The sequence below is a fragment of the Octodon degus genome, unplaced genomic scaffold, assembly GCF_000260255.1.
Source record: "Octodon degus isolate 3935 unplaced genomic scaffold, OctDeg1.0 scaffold00111, whole genome shotgun sequence".
Taxonomy (NCBI): Eukaryota; Metazoa; Chordata; class Mammalia; order Rodentia; family Octodontidae; genus Octodon; species Octodon degus.
Window position 1 is genome coordinate 5988303 of NW_004524687.1, and position 14068 is coordinate 6002370.

The 14068-nt window shown below is 40.3% G+C and overlaps 1 protein-coding gene across 5 annotated transcripts in view; it reads left to right on the top strand.

The window, feature by feature from the left end:
- The window catches only part of Zcchc6 (zinc finger CCHC-type containing 6), a 72605-nt gene that overhangs the window by 54619 nt on the left and 3918 nt on the right, over positions 1-14068 (top strand). For 3 of the 5 annotated variants that reach the window (XM_023699142.1, XM_023699143.1, XM_023699145.1), the window contains 3 exons: positions 3181-3506; positions 6510-6589; positions 6920-6983. In XM_023699142.1, the coding sequence (XP_023554910.1) occupies positions 3181-3506; positions 6510-6589; positions 6920-6983 (470 nt within the window). Of the gene's footprint in view, positions 1-3180; positions 3507-6509; positions 6590-6919; positions 6984-14068 lie in introns of those variants that run through there. The other 2 variants (XM_023699144.1, XM_004639384.2) reach the window with 2 other exon arrangements.

Here is a 14068-nt window from a genome sequence, read left to right on the forward strand (position 1 = left end):
TGCAACTGAGACTCATAGTGATCTTTCTATCTTAGCCTCCCTAGTGCTGGAATTACAGGTGTGTGCCACCACACCTGGTTTTGGTGGCCAGCACAGTGACACAGCATGTGGTACCACAGTTCAAACCTGGGTCATTGCACTTACCAGGCAGGCACAAGTATCAGAGTTCGAACCCAGGTCCATGCTCTTGCCAGGTAGGCACTTAGACTGCTGAGCTATCTCCCCAGCCCCTTAATGTTTCATCTTAAGACAGGGTTTCACTAGCCTCCCACAGTATTAAAATTACAGGCATTAGTAGTGGGTACTATATTTTTAACTTTTTTAAATTTGTTTATTTGTTGTTTAGTTTGATTTGGTTAGGTTTTTGCAGCGGTGAGGATTAAATCCAAGACTGCACAAGACTGTAAGTGCTCTATCACCAGTATGCATCCCCAACACTTGGTCAATAACATTCTTATTAAAAGTATGCTAACTTGGAGCCAGCCAGATAGTTCAGCAGATTAAAGTGCCTGTTTAAGCATATGTAGGACCAGGGTTTGATCCCCATCATGCCATGCCAGCCCTGCATCTAGGGCATGCTGAGATGGCGATTAAGACTGGACGTGGTGGTGTATGCCTGTAATCCAAGCGCTTGGGAGGCTATAAACAGGAGGAGCACTACAAGTCCAATCTATGTAGTGAGACATTGTAGACCCTGTACTAAACACACAAAAAAAAATTATATATATTACTCAAAATAATATATATATATTACTCAAAATAAATTGCTATGTGGAATTTGAGCTCCTTCTTAGTATTTTTTTAATTCAGTTAATAGTGATCATGTAGGGAAAGGCAGAAATTTGACATTTTAAGATGTTAAATCTTACCACCATCATTCTCTTGTGAACTTTAAAGTCTACTTCTTAAATTTCTGCTTAACAAAGAATGAATGTGTTCTCTTTTCTGTTCAAGAAATCATCCCACAGACAATTTTGACTTTTATCATGTCAGTATTAAAGCAGGCATTAAAGAGAGTAGTCCATTACATAGGTGATTTTATTGCACTAAAGCAGCTTTGAAAATTAAAAACATGTTGAGGGGCTAGGGAAATAGCTCAGTAGAATAAGTGCTTGCACAAGGGCCTGAGTTCAATCCCTGGTTCCACCAAAAAAAGACACTGATTAATGGGGCTGATGAGATGGCTCAGTGGTCTAAAGCACCTACTTAGAACAAGCTTACCAAAGCACAGGGACCGCAGTTCAATCCCCCAGCACCACATGCCAGCCAGCTCCGCACAAGGAAAGCCAACATTTGGCTCTAACCTTCCAAGGTCAATTAAGACTCAGGACATGTGAGAACTTGTACTATAATGTTATGTAACTCAGTAGTGTCCCAAATTTTCTGATGGGGCCAAAGAGGAAAGTGATGGATGATATAGAGTATGCCTAAGGAAAGTCACATGGAGAGAAAACATTCTCTCAGGCTTTCACAGAGAGCACATTGGCCAAGCAATGGCTGTGACTCATCCACATGGCTGACACTGACAAAGGATCTACAATCTGAGGTACAGGATCTGAGGAAAAATCCTGAGAGGATTTGACTGACCTTATCAGATCCAAAAATTACAACTCTTGTTGCATAGGTCTTGCTTTATCTTGGTCTTAACCATCCAGCAGAAAAGTATAAAAACGAATAAGAAATAAAGCCATGCTGTTATGTTGAGCTGTAGAGGACTCAGGTCAACAATTTTTAATAGAGGAATAGCTGGTTTAAATGGGATTTCCAGTCCAAGTTTACTAAGGAGTCTCCATACTGATTTCCATAATGGTTGCACCAGTCTACATTCCCACCAGCAGTGGAGAAGGGTTCCTTTTTCCCCACATCCTCTCCAACATTTGTTGTTGGGTGATTTCTTTATGATAGCCATTGTTTTTGGGGTGAGATGATATCTCAGTATTGTTTTAATTTGCATTTTGTGGATGGCTAGTGATGTGGAGCATTTTTTCATATATTTATTCGCTTCTTTAATTTCTTCCTCTGAGAAATGTATGTTCATCTCAGATGCCCATTTCTGGACTGGGTCTTTAAATTTTGGGGCCCTAGTGTTTTTTTAGTGTCTCTGTTTTAATGTTTAGATCTTTAATCATTTTGACTTTAGCTTAGTGCATGGTGATAGACCTGGGTCAAGTTTTAGTTTTCGGCATGTAGGGAGCCAGTTTTTCCAGCACCATTTGTTAAAGAGACTATCTTTCTTCCAGTGAGTATGTTTGGCCCCTTTGTCAAAGATAAGGTGGCTGAGTGTGTTCATAGGGACTTCAGTGTATTCAAACGGTTAGGATAGATATATAGTTAAATTCTCTTCATGAATAGAGAGATTTGTTCTAATAGCCTTTGTAAATAGGATATCATGTCTGCATCTTGTACAGCAGTTAACCACTAGTAAGAGAGTATGCAATGTGTTAATTATTGAAACTGTCCTACCAATTTGATTTGAAACTGTCTCATTGCTATTTGTCTCTCAATAAAATTATGGAAAAAATATATTAAAACATGATTCTGATATTTACATTAAAAAAATGAAAGAGGAAAAGAAAAATGAAAAAAGGAATGGATCAATATAATATTTAAGATATTAAATATTATACTATTAAAAGTACTGACACCAACCTTATGACTCACTAAAGTGCCATAGGAATGCACAGAATATACATTGACAATGTACTCTTAAGTGAAATAAATCAGCCCTTCATGTGCAAATATAAGCAAAAGAAAGAAAGAAAATTAAAAACAAAAGACTCCATCCTTAAGCTCTGAAATACAGTCAGCCCTCTCTGTCCTTGAATTCCTCAAATATTCATGGATCAAGAAAAATTGAAGGCCTAGAGAGATAGCTCAATAGAGAACATGCTTGCCTGGTAAGCGCAAAGTCCTGAGTTCAATCCCTGGTACCACAAAAAAAGAAAAGAAAAGAAAATTTGGAAAAAAATACTGCATCTGTATCAAATGCATGGAAATTTCTTTCTTACTAAGAGATGACTATAATTTCTAAATAGAGATATAATTAAGTCTTTTCACTTCTTGTTCATTTTGAGGCCTTCTATTCAAGACTGTTGTAAAACTGGTGATGTATTTTGTTAGGTTTCTGTTCGGAGTCTATCCTAGTAGATTCTTTCCAACTAGTATTTATGTCTTTAACAGAGTAAGGAGACGGCGAAATCAGGAAGATACTCTGCACCAAAGATACCCTGAGAGCAAAGACAAAAAAAGCAAAGAGGAAAAAGAAATTCAAAACAAATACACAGAAAGGGAGGTATCAGCAAAAGAAGACAAGTCTGTGCCATGTGCAGCACAGAAAGCCAAGACTGTGAGGGCAGCTGTTGACCCTGGGAGAGAGAAGATTTTCAGGCCACCTGTAGAAAAATGGAAGCGGCAGGACAATAAAGACTTAAGAGAAAAGCGCTGTTTCATTTGTGGAAGAGAAGGGCACATTAGAAAAGAATGTCCACAGTTTAAAGGCTCTCCAGGTAAGGATGCCCTTCACACCTTGACATTTACACTGATGTGTCCAGGAAAATCTTGGCAGTTTTTTCCTATTTTTGCTATATGTATTTCTTTAAGAAATGTATTTATAGTCTTATGAAAGCCTGGTCATTCCTAGTGTCTGTAAATGTAGCCTCAGTAACTAGGAAAAAAGCTCCACCTTGAACTTTATTTCTTAGAGTGTGAACTCTGGAAATCAAAGCATTGTCAGGACACCACACTGTACCAGTTAGCTACGGGGGTTTTATCCATGTACACAGGCACATGCATTGGAGAGGAAACAGAAAACTGAGTGTGGTGGCACACACCTACAATCTCAGCACTCTGGGAGGCTGAGGTGGGAGGTTCACAAGTTATGGCCAGCTTGAGCTACCTAGCAAGATGTCTCCAGAAAAATAAATAGAAGGAAACAGGCTGTGCAGTTAACTAATGATGATTATATCTGCAGAGAGGAACCTTGGAGGATTTTATCTCATGTCTTAATAACTTTGTTCAACTGAGCATGATTATTCAGAAGATAAAGAAGAAAATTATTGTCAGTAATTTAAAGCCATCCACAAGTCTGAACTAGATGTGTTTGCCATAGAGCTGTGATTTAAGAGGCTCAGGCAGGATGATCATTTGAGCCTGAGTTCTAGGCCAGCTTGGTCAACATAAGGAGTCCCTGTCTCCCAGAGGGTCATCCATTAATCTTGCCCCTTTGATTGCTGAATAGGAAATGGCCACATTTTAGTAAATGTTAAAAATACCTGTTGGGGGCACTTCTCTTTGTTTGTTTGTTTGTTTGTTTGTTTATACTAAGGATTAACCCCAGGGGCACTCTACACTGAGCTATATCCCGACCTGGTTTAGTTTCTTTGGAAATAGAATTTCATTAAGTTTAGACTGGGGCTAGGGAGATAGCTCATTGGTTCCTCTCTGCAGGTATAATCACCGTTAGTTAACTGCACAGCCTGTTTCCTTCTATTTATTTTTCTGGAGACATCTTGCTAGGTAGCTCAAGCTGGCCATAACTTGTGAACCTCCCACCTCAGCCTCCCAGAGTGCTGAGATTGTAGACCCGGGTTCAATCCCTGGTACCACATGCCATGCCTGCATGCCAGGCTGAGATGGAGGATCACTGTGAGTCCAAGCTGCTTAGCGAGACCCTGTACCAAATGAATAAATAAATAAAAATAAATTTTAAAAAAAATTTGGCTGGATTCTGAGTTCTATTCCTCTTGCCTCAGCCTACAAGTAACTGGCTTATAGGCTTGCAGGACCATACCCCCCTATGGGCACCTTTTCACACATGGTTAGGACTAAGGGAACTTAAAGTTGAGGTGGTAAGGTACCACTCATAAGGCAGTGTATGTACTCTCACTTTACTTCTGAGAACAAACCTAGGCCAGTGGACAAATTTGATAAACATAGAAAAGAAACACAGGAGAATGCATTTTTTATTAATGTAGTTAATGTGAGTGTATGCTTGTAGGCAACATTAAAAAGTCAAAGCTCACTTATAATTTCTTTGAAATGCCTCAGTGTTGTAGTTTTTGGGACACTAATCCTTCTCTTTCATTGTATTACATCATGTTCAACAATACATTATAAAAGTTCTTAAATCATTCATCCTCATTTTTTTAAAGGAGCTTTATGTGGAAAGAAATTTTTTTTTTTTTTTTGCGGAACCAGGGATTGAACTCAGGCCCTTGCACTTGCCACAGAAGCACTTATTCCACTGAGCCATCTCTCTGGTCCCAAGAGAAAGAGTCGGGACGGGGGCGCAAACCGGCGACCCCGCGCTCCGCGGCCCGGCGCTGAGACCGCCGCGCCAGGTCGCCACCTGAAAGAAATTTATTCTAAGATTATTTTATCTATTTTTTAAACAGGGCTGAATGTTTATATTCATTGCTTTGGTTCATTCACACAGCCAAATTAGTCTTTCCACTCTTCTGCAGAAGTCCAAGGTTTGCCCTGACAAGGATTTATAGCAAAATAATACAATTTTCTTTTCTAGGAAGAGTGTGTAATTAGGGCTGGCCAGATAACCAGTGGACTAAAGCTCATGCTTAGGCAAGCACTAGGGAAGGAGAGTTCCATCTCCATCCTGTGCCAGCCCCGCCCCCAGGCACACTGAGATGGTGTTTGAAAGTGCCTTGTTCTTGGGAGGCTGAACACAGGCAGATCACTGCGAGTCCAGTTTACATAGTGAAACCCTGTAGACCCTGTCCTAAATACAGAAGAAAAAAAAAAGCGTAATTAAAACAGTGATACTTGCTAATACTTATGGAGCATTCAATGTGGGATCAAGTACTTTACATGGATAATTTTTTTAACTTCCACAACAGTCCCATTAAAGTTAGTAGCATTAATAATAACCTCACTTTGTAGGTGAGGTTCCTGTAAATAGTAGAGATAACACTTAATATATATATTTTAACCAACATAATAGGCTACCCTTGTCAGAACTCAGGTTTCATGTTTATGAATAGCCTATAGTACGTCATTGTGTTCCTCTTCAGTACAACAGAATGGTAACTTTCTCCCAGCTTTGATGGATTTCTTCTTTCTAGCAGCAGTTTTTTATGTTGTTAACTGGTTCAGCCTTCAAAACAATAAAAGCAGTTATTTTGGCAGCCTGAAAAGGAAGTGGCAAATCAGGGAGGACATCCTGGTAGAAGGGGAATTAGCAACCCTAACCTGGTTTCCTCCAGAGGTAGCATATATATATTAACATGAGCATTCATCACATGGTCTGTGTGACAGGAGGGAGGACTGGGGCCAGAAATGGTGTTTCCTTTGGAACCAATTAAAAATAATCAGCTTCTTTTTGTCTAAAAACTGTTCTACCCCCTCTCATTTCTTCAAACATATTGGTAATCTGTTATACAATGCTCTGCATTGAGCTTGTATCACTTCAACAGAAAATCTGTGCAAGAGTTTGAAAACAAGGCCACCACTGTCAGTTTAAAGCAGGAACAAACAGTGCTGCTTTCTTTCTTTAGGTGTGTCTAAGTCAGATCCTTGTGTGTTTGGAACCCCTTCTTCACCTAGCCCTTTGAGACCAGCTGGTCCGTTTGCTCAGGTAAACCCAGATCAGCTCTGAGGAGGGTGCTGCTCTGTGCTCTGCATTCGCCACACACTCACCACACTTGCTGAGAGCTCCCAGGTCTATGCTGTGAGCCCCTTCTGCTGACTTCACGCTCATCATCCCAGCCTCTGTGCTGCGTGCATGTGTGTGTGCAAGGGGTGCTGGGCCTCACTGAAGTAGTCTTCCATACTTGCTTGTCTTGCCGGCTAGCTTAAAGAACTCTACCATCCATGTGTCTCATTTCAGCCCTCTGTGGTTATGGTGGCATTCTGTGGTAGATGCACTCCCTTTCCCTTTTGTAAACCAGTCTATTTCATTTTTTAGGCAGTGATTTTACATGAAGACAAAAAGAAACAAAAAACAGCAATATTTTTGAGTCCCCAGTCAGGTATGTGGGGTTTTTTTTTAATGTGTATTATTTACTGTATTCTTTTCCACATGCCTTTTGAGACTCTGACTAATAGATTTTAACAGAGACTAGATGTCAGAATCTCTTGGTGTTATTTTTTAAAATGCACTTACCTGTTTTCTTTCCCTCAGTCTGATTCTTTGGTGGTTAAGTGTGGTCCTTTACATTTTTAAGTACTCCAGGTAATTCTTACACTACCCGAATAAGAACCATGGTCTTCATTTATTCTCCTACCAGGCTTTTATTTGTGCTCTGAAGTTGTTGTCTTAACCAACAATATGTGCACCTGGCAGGGTTATTGCCGTGCATCAGACAAGGGAAGATGCTCTTCACTTCTGGACCATGGCGTCCACTCACCCTTGGTGAATACTTAAGTCCTTTTATGATGACAGGGCACTGGCCTTGACACCAGCTCTACCTCAGTGGACACATGAAGCTCCTTTTCTCATGCACCCCATACTCTTGTCAGAATAGATATACAATTAAGAGTCATCACAGATGAACAAAAATAGAGTATCCTCTGTTGACAGATGCTGAGAATTATAAAGCAGGAAATAGGAGAATGTTGGTTTGAGAGGTGGCCTCTAATAAAGTAACACTTCAACGAGAAATCAGTGAAACAGGGACAAATCAAGGGGACCTTGGAGTCTGCCTGTTAGGTCAGTGCTCAGATCATTTCTGTCCTCAAATCCCCAAAGCCTGCAGAGGGGTGAAGTACAGAGTCAGCAGTTGAGGCTCCTTCAGCAGTGGAGGACTGTGTTTTACTCTGGATGAGATGAGAAGCCTTGGTGGGTTTTGAGCCACAGAACGCTATTACCTGAAACTGATGTTTAAAAGTTTAAGTTTGGTCTCTGGTTGCATCCATTTGTATAAACCAGACTCGCATGAGTAAACATATTGTCTTCCTAGTGTAAGAAACTGAAAGAATAAGATGCAAAATGTACAGTAGATCTAGTAAAAGGGAAACTGGTCAGAAGGAAAGAACAACTGGGATGGGGAAAAGAGGAAAAAAGGAAGGGAAAAATTGTACTACTAATTTCTATCAGTTCACTGAAAGGAGCAGTCAGTGTGTACATTGTTTGATCAATTTTGCATGCCAATACCTGGTAATCTGAGCAACTACTTTGAAGATGATAATATGCAATATAATAATCATTGTTAATTGCATAATATAGTCTTGAAATTCTATCTTGTTTTGTTTTTCTCTGAAATTTAAGTAAAAGTTTCTTAGGGCTCATGTGCAGGGGCTGTAGGGCAGAAACTTAGAAAACCAACAAGATTGCAGTTTCACTGCAGTAGCTTAAAAGGTTTAGACTTGGAAATGCAGGAGAAAGTGAGGACAAGAGCAGGTCAAATTCTGGGTTTTGTAAAGGTAGCACCAAGGAGATTTACCGATCGATTGGATAGTACCAGGACAGAATGAGTCAGAAATGGCACTGCAGTTTTTGGCCTGATGCTAGAAAAACGGAGGGTGAAGTTACTGTACTGGGGAAGACTCAGTGAGAGAAGATTGGGAAGAAGAAGTAGAGGTCAGTTCTTGACATGTAAGAGAACTTTGAGGTGTCAGGTGTGGTGTTGAGAGGAGGCTCAAGCCAGAGAAGGACTACATTTGAAGCCCAAAGTCTGAGTGAGTGAGATCACCTAGAACAGAGAAACATATTAGAAGTAAAGGAGGCAAAAGAGAAAAGTGGCCAGGGAAGAAGGCAACAGAGCCAGAGCTCCATCCTAAAGTCTCCACAGGGAAGGCGCACAAGAGGGAGGCCTCCCCCTGTGTGAATGCTGCCGGAGCTCTGGGATATGATCTGCCTCCAAGCCACCAATGACTTTGAAAAGATCCACATCTGCCTCTGAAGCAGAGGAAACAAAAATCTGACCTGCAGGGAGGCCAAGAAATGCTTGCAAAGAAGCCACAGGCTCCCTAACCTTGTACCCCTCTTGTAAGGTGGTACAGAAAGGGTAGGAGACTGGGGTCTCTGGTACTGTAAGGGTCCTTCTGCATCCTGAAAGGAAGGAGAACAGTGAGGTGAAAAAGAAGAGCAAAATAGCTGTGCCTTCTTGGTAACTTTTGGGGCATTTTTTAGTAAGGCAGTATAAAACATGACGTGTCTGAATTCTAGCCTGCAGGTACTCATAGAACTCTGCTTAAGTGATCTGTTTCTCTGTCCATCTTGGTCTTGTTCAACAAAAAGGGTTAAATAAGAGGAATTAAGCCTAATGTAGTATCCACAGTATTTTTAAATGATTATTTATTTTATAAGAAAATCTGTTTGAAATTTAAAAACTTTTTGGTATAACCTAACGTTTGTGTATGTTAATGTAAAGCAAGTCACACACAGTGGTCCCTCTGTATTCATTGCTTCACTTTCTGCAGTTCCAATTAATTTGACCAGGTGCAGTCTGAAAGTACAGTCCAGTCCAGCAAGATATTTTGAAAGATTTTTTTTTTGGCTGGCTCAGGATGCCTTAAAGGCAGGTCTAGTGAGGCATGAGGATGTGGGGATCGAACCACAGTATCTTGAGGCTGACTGCCTTCACTTAAGCAGGCACTTAAACAACTGAGCTAATGGGAAGGCCACCCCAGCAAGATATTTTGAGAGAGAATATTTTCCATCTACAAGTTTGTATTCCATCATGTTATTACAATTGTGCTACTTTATTATTAAGCTGTTCTCAGTTAATAAGTGTACCATAGATAGGAATGTACAGGGAAGCCTAAAGTATGTAATAGTCTGTGCCCTCTGTGGTTCAGGCCTCATGGACCACATCCCCCAGGGAAGGGGGCCTCTGTATTCTGTGTATAGCTCTTATACACCGTTCCATCTTATTGTGAGACCAGAGCTAGAGAGATGCTGTGAGGCTGGAGAAATGCCCATGGCCCTGAGCAGCTCTGCGTTTCCTTGCACAGTGTCAGCCTTTGAGAAAAAGCCATTGAGGTTGCAGGGCAGATTCCCATGCCCCATACTAGAGCTCATCCTCAGTCTCTCTGGCTCAGTCTCAGAGGCAAGGGCACTGTGATCTCACTGGAAAAGCTGCAGAGTCTGCTTTGAATGTTGTGAGTAGGAGAAAATATAATGGAGTCATTAACTTATTCAAGTTTCTATCAGTACTGTGTGGATTTACAGGGTTTAGGGGTGGGGATGATTGAGGAAAACATTGAAATAGCATCATATCTCTCTACAATTAGAATTTTTAAAGAAATGGGAGAGAAACATCTCAACAAATATATTATGTCCTTGGGCCAATAGGGAAGTGATGGCTCCAAATAAGAGAAAGAGGCTCTAGGAGAAACATAAGCACCAAAGGGAAGACTTCCTATTGTTCTGGGGGAGTCAGAAGCAAACCCAGCAGGCAGAAGAGAAATGAGCAAGAGCCTCCCACTTCCACAGGCAGGTCAGGCCTCTGAGAGTTACTTGAAGAGAGGGTAGAGCTGACTGCCAGGGTAGCTACTCAGCCAGAAGCAACTCCAGGGCATGAAGGGCATGGGACTGTGCCTAGATCCTGGAAGAGCTCAGGATCACAGAGATGTCATATGTAAACAAGCCAAAAGAATATTTCCTGAACATTGTATGGAGGAAAGCCACTGGTTCTTGCTTTATCGGAATGCTTGAGTTGCTAAAATCAGCTCTGCAGTCAGACTTCCCAGGGGTTGATTTCCATCTGCATCAGTCATGTTAAGCACCCTCTGTCACTTTCCTGTGCCTTGGTTTCCCAGTCTGTGAATGGGGATGGTTGTCATACCCCAGGGCATGGATGGGAAGATGTACAGGAGGGACACCCAGAGCAGGACCTGCAGAGGGAGCACCAAGAAAGACCCAGGCCAGTGGCAAGGGCATAGATGTGCTGTTCATGCGGATAGTGCCAGCACTGCCCCGCTGAAGGCAGGAGACAGCCTAAAAGAAAAAAAAATTTTTTTGAGGCAGTGTTCCCATATAATCCAGGCTGGCCTGGGAGTCAGAGCAATCCTCCTGCCTCAGTCTCTAAAGTACTGGGATTATAGTTGTGTGCTGCTACACCCAGCTGGATTTTATAGTAATTTTATAAAATACCCCAAAATGGGAGAAAACTACAGGTGGTAGACCTATATCTAGAAATACCATTACCAGTTGATAGTAACTTAGGGTTTCTCCTTGATGAAAACCTACATATTTATAAATCTTCTGAGCAACTGAAAAGATTAAATTTGCTTGCTACAGAAAAGTTATACTTTATACAAGAAAAAAGAAAACATTAAAATCAACCCTTTCCAATAAATTGAACTATTCAAGTAAGTAATTGACAGTTGTGATGACTATCAAATTTTCCCGTATCTTTATGCAAATTATTTTAATTGTGAAATATGTCTCAATTGTAAATAGAATTTCTCCAAAGCTCTGCCTTTCCACAGTCCTTAAGACTTGTGCTGTCCCAGTGGACTGAAAAGCGCATGCTGAATTGACAGCTTCTGTCCTCACACAGAAGCTGGTAACTTTGGGCAGGAGTTAGCCTTTGTCGCTTCACGCCAGTGGTAACACTATCCCCTTCACAGGTTCCAGAGTCTGAGAGCAGCCAGTCAGGTTCCTCTTTCTGCTCTCGCCCTCCTTACAAGTGTAGATCCATAAACAAGAGAATAGTGGGGGAACTGCTCCCATATTTTCGGGCTGCTCATCGCGACTCTCTCCCCCATACATACCTAACAGAGTGCCTTAGATATGCCTTATGAATAGAGAAACAAGGAGAATAGCTAGAGCATGAGCTTCAGTGTCAGATGCTTGGGGTTAAAATTCAGCCCCAGCATTTACTAATTGGGTAGCATCCGGTAAGCTCTGCAAGCCCACTGCACTTCTGTTTCCTTACCAGTCCACCAGAGCTAACACCTCACAGGATATGAGATGAAGAACTCACGACCTCACAGACTACCTCACCTGTTGCAGAATGCAGTGAATCCTCACTGTCCTTGTCATTAGCATTAATTTATTTGCTTTTATAGAGAAAATTTGTAATGGAGTTTTGTTTTTTAACAAAACAAGCATATGGAGGTTGCAATATAAGTTACAAATTAACTGATTCTTAAATTTGTTATTGTGGCTCACATTTTTCTAGTATGAGAATCTCAGAAAAGTTTTCCTATTCCTAGCACCCGCTACCTTTATTCCAAAGATATTACTTACAAAACAAAACAAAAATTCAGTAACTACTTCAGCCTCTTCATATATTCCACTTTTATCCCAACTTGAAATCATAAAATTGAAAGTAATAATTGGTAGATATCTTTTCTTCCCTTACAATAGTAAGTTTAGGTTTTATCCCTAAGCAGAATTTCAAAGCCTAGGGCTGGTTGTCTTTTTTTTTTTTTTTTTTTTTCATACAAGGTCTCACTGCACAGATTGGACTCGTGCCCAAGTGTGGGATTAAGGCGTGTGCCACCAAACCCAGTCTGTCACCAGTCTCAGCACACCACAGATGTGGGGCCCGCACATAGCTGGTTGTCTTTATGATTGTACGTTTAAAATTGTTTTAGAAAAAAAGTGGGAAAAAAATTCACTGGTTACAGAATATAGATCATTGTTTCTGATAGCCTTGGTATTCCTATTGACTAGCCTGTCATTCTTATCTACCACAAAAATACATCATTTGGGTTCTAAAACTTTTTTGAGACAGAGTCTCTGCGCTATGCAGCTCAAGCTGGCCTTGAGCTCACTAAGTAGCCCATGCTGGTCTGCAACTTGCAATGATCGTCCTGCCTCAGCCTCCCGAGTGCTAGGATTTACAGGCATGCAGCACCATGCCTGGCCTAAAGCTTTTTATTAAATCTTAAAAGTATAAACATTTCTTCTACATTGAGTTTTCACAGTTACTAGATCACTGATCAAAACAAATGTTACAATTTTTGATAAATAAAACACTTTTTTGGCTGGGTTTGTAGCTTAGTAGTAGAATATTTGTTTGGCATACTTAAGGACCCATATTCTATCCTTAGTACCACAAAATAAAATAAATGTATATTCAGTTACTGAAAATGACTTTCTCTTAAGGAGGTAGATGGGCTGTTTCCCCATATCATCACATACCCGCAGATCCATGAGTGAAGGTGTACCTTATCATTTCTGTTTCTAATCTGTTTTTATGTTGGCAAACAAAGTCTTTATAATGGCAAATTTAAAATAATAGAAATGCTTTAAGAGTTTAGAAATGACCAGTGCCAGATATTTTAATTACTTCTTAATGATAAGACCATGAATCACATAGCAATGTATAATCAAAGCTTACTTTAATAATCATTAAGTATCAGTGTAATTGATAAAAGCTAAAACTTATAATATTTATTAGCAGCATTCATATCACCACAGGTACCAGCATTTCTCTTGCTCCCTATCCCCTCTTCCAAAGCCTGTTCATACCGTCAAACTGCAAAGAACTCAAGAGTGCACTGCGTCCCATAGCATCCACCAGTGTAGGAACACAGTGCACCAGCATCACTGTTCAAGAAACATATTTTTTTTTTTTTTGTAAAGTGAAAGAATAGTTGTGAAAGGAGAGTTGGAATGAGAGTAGAGTGATTCTTAAGAACCAGCCCAAAATGCTGACAAAGTATGGCAATTTAAAAAAAATACATAGAAAAATTGAGGGACTGGGGACATTGGGATGTAGCTCGGCTGTGAAATACTAAATTAGCATGTGCAAGGCCCAAGGTTCAACCCCTAGTGCCAAAAATAATTGAGGAGCTGGAAACTGATTCTTGCTCACATACCTAGTCCAGTAAGTTGGAGAACACACAGACCCAAGTTGGATGTCCTTCTGTGCATACTTATTTAGTTATTTAGTGAGCCTAAATCTTCACTAACACAGATGAAAGCTAAAAATGTGTACTTTTAGACCATGATAACAATTACCAAGTTAAGATTGTTGATGATCCCAGATAGTCCTTGCCAATTCTACCCAAAGCCTAGCTTCCCTGGATGTCCTTTCATGTTTTGCCAGTCAGTATTCCTGTAATTATCACTAAACTCACATTTTTTACATTTAGTTTCTTCATATTTATATACGTGTATTTTTAACCAATTTTTTTTTTTTTTTTTTTTTTTTTT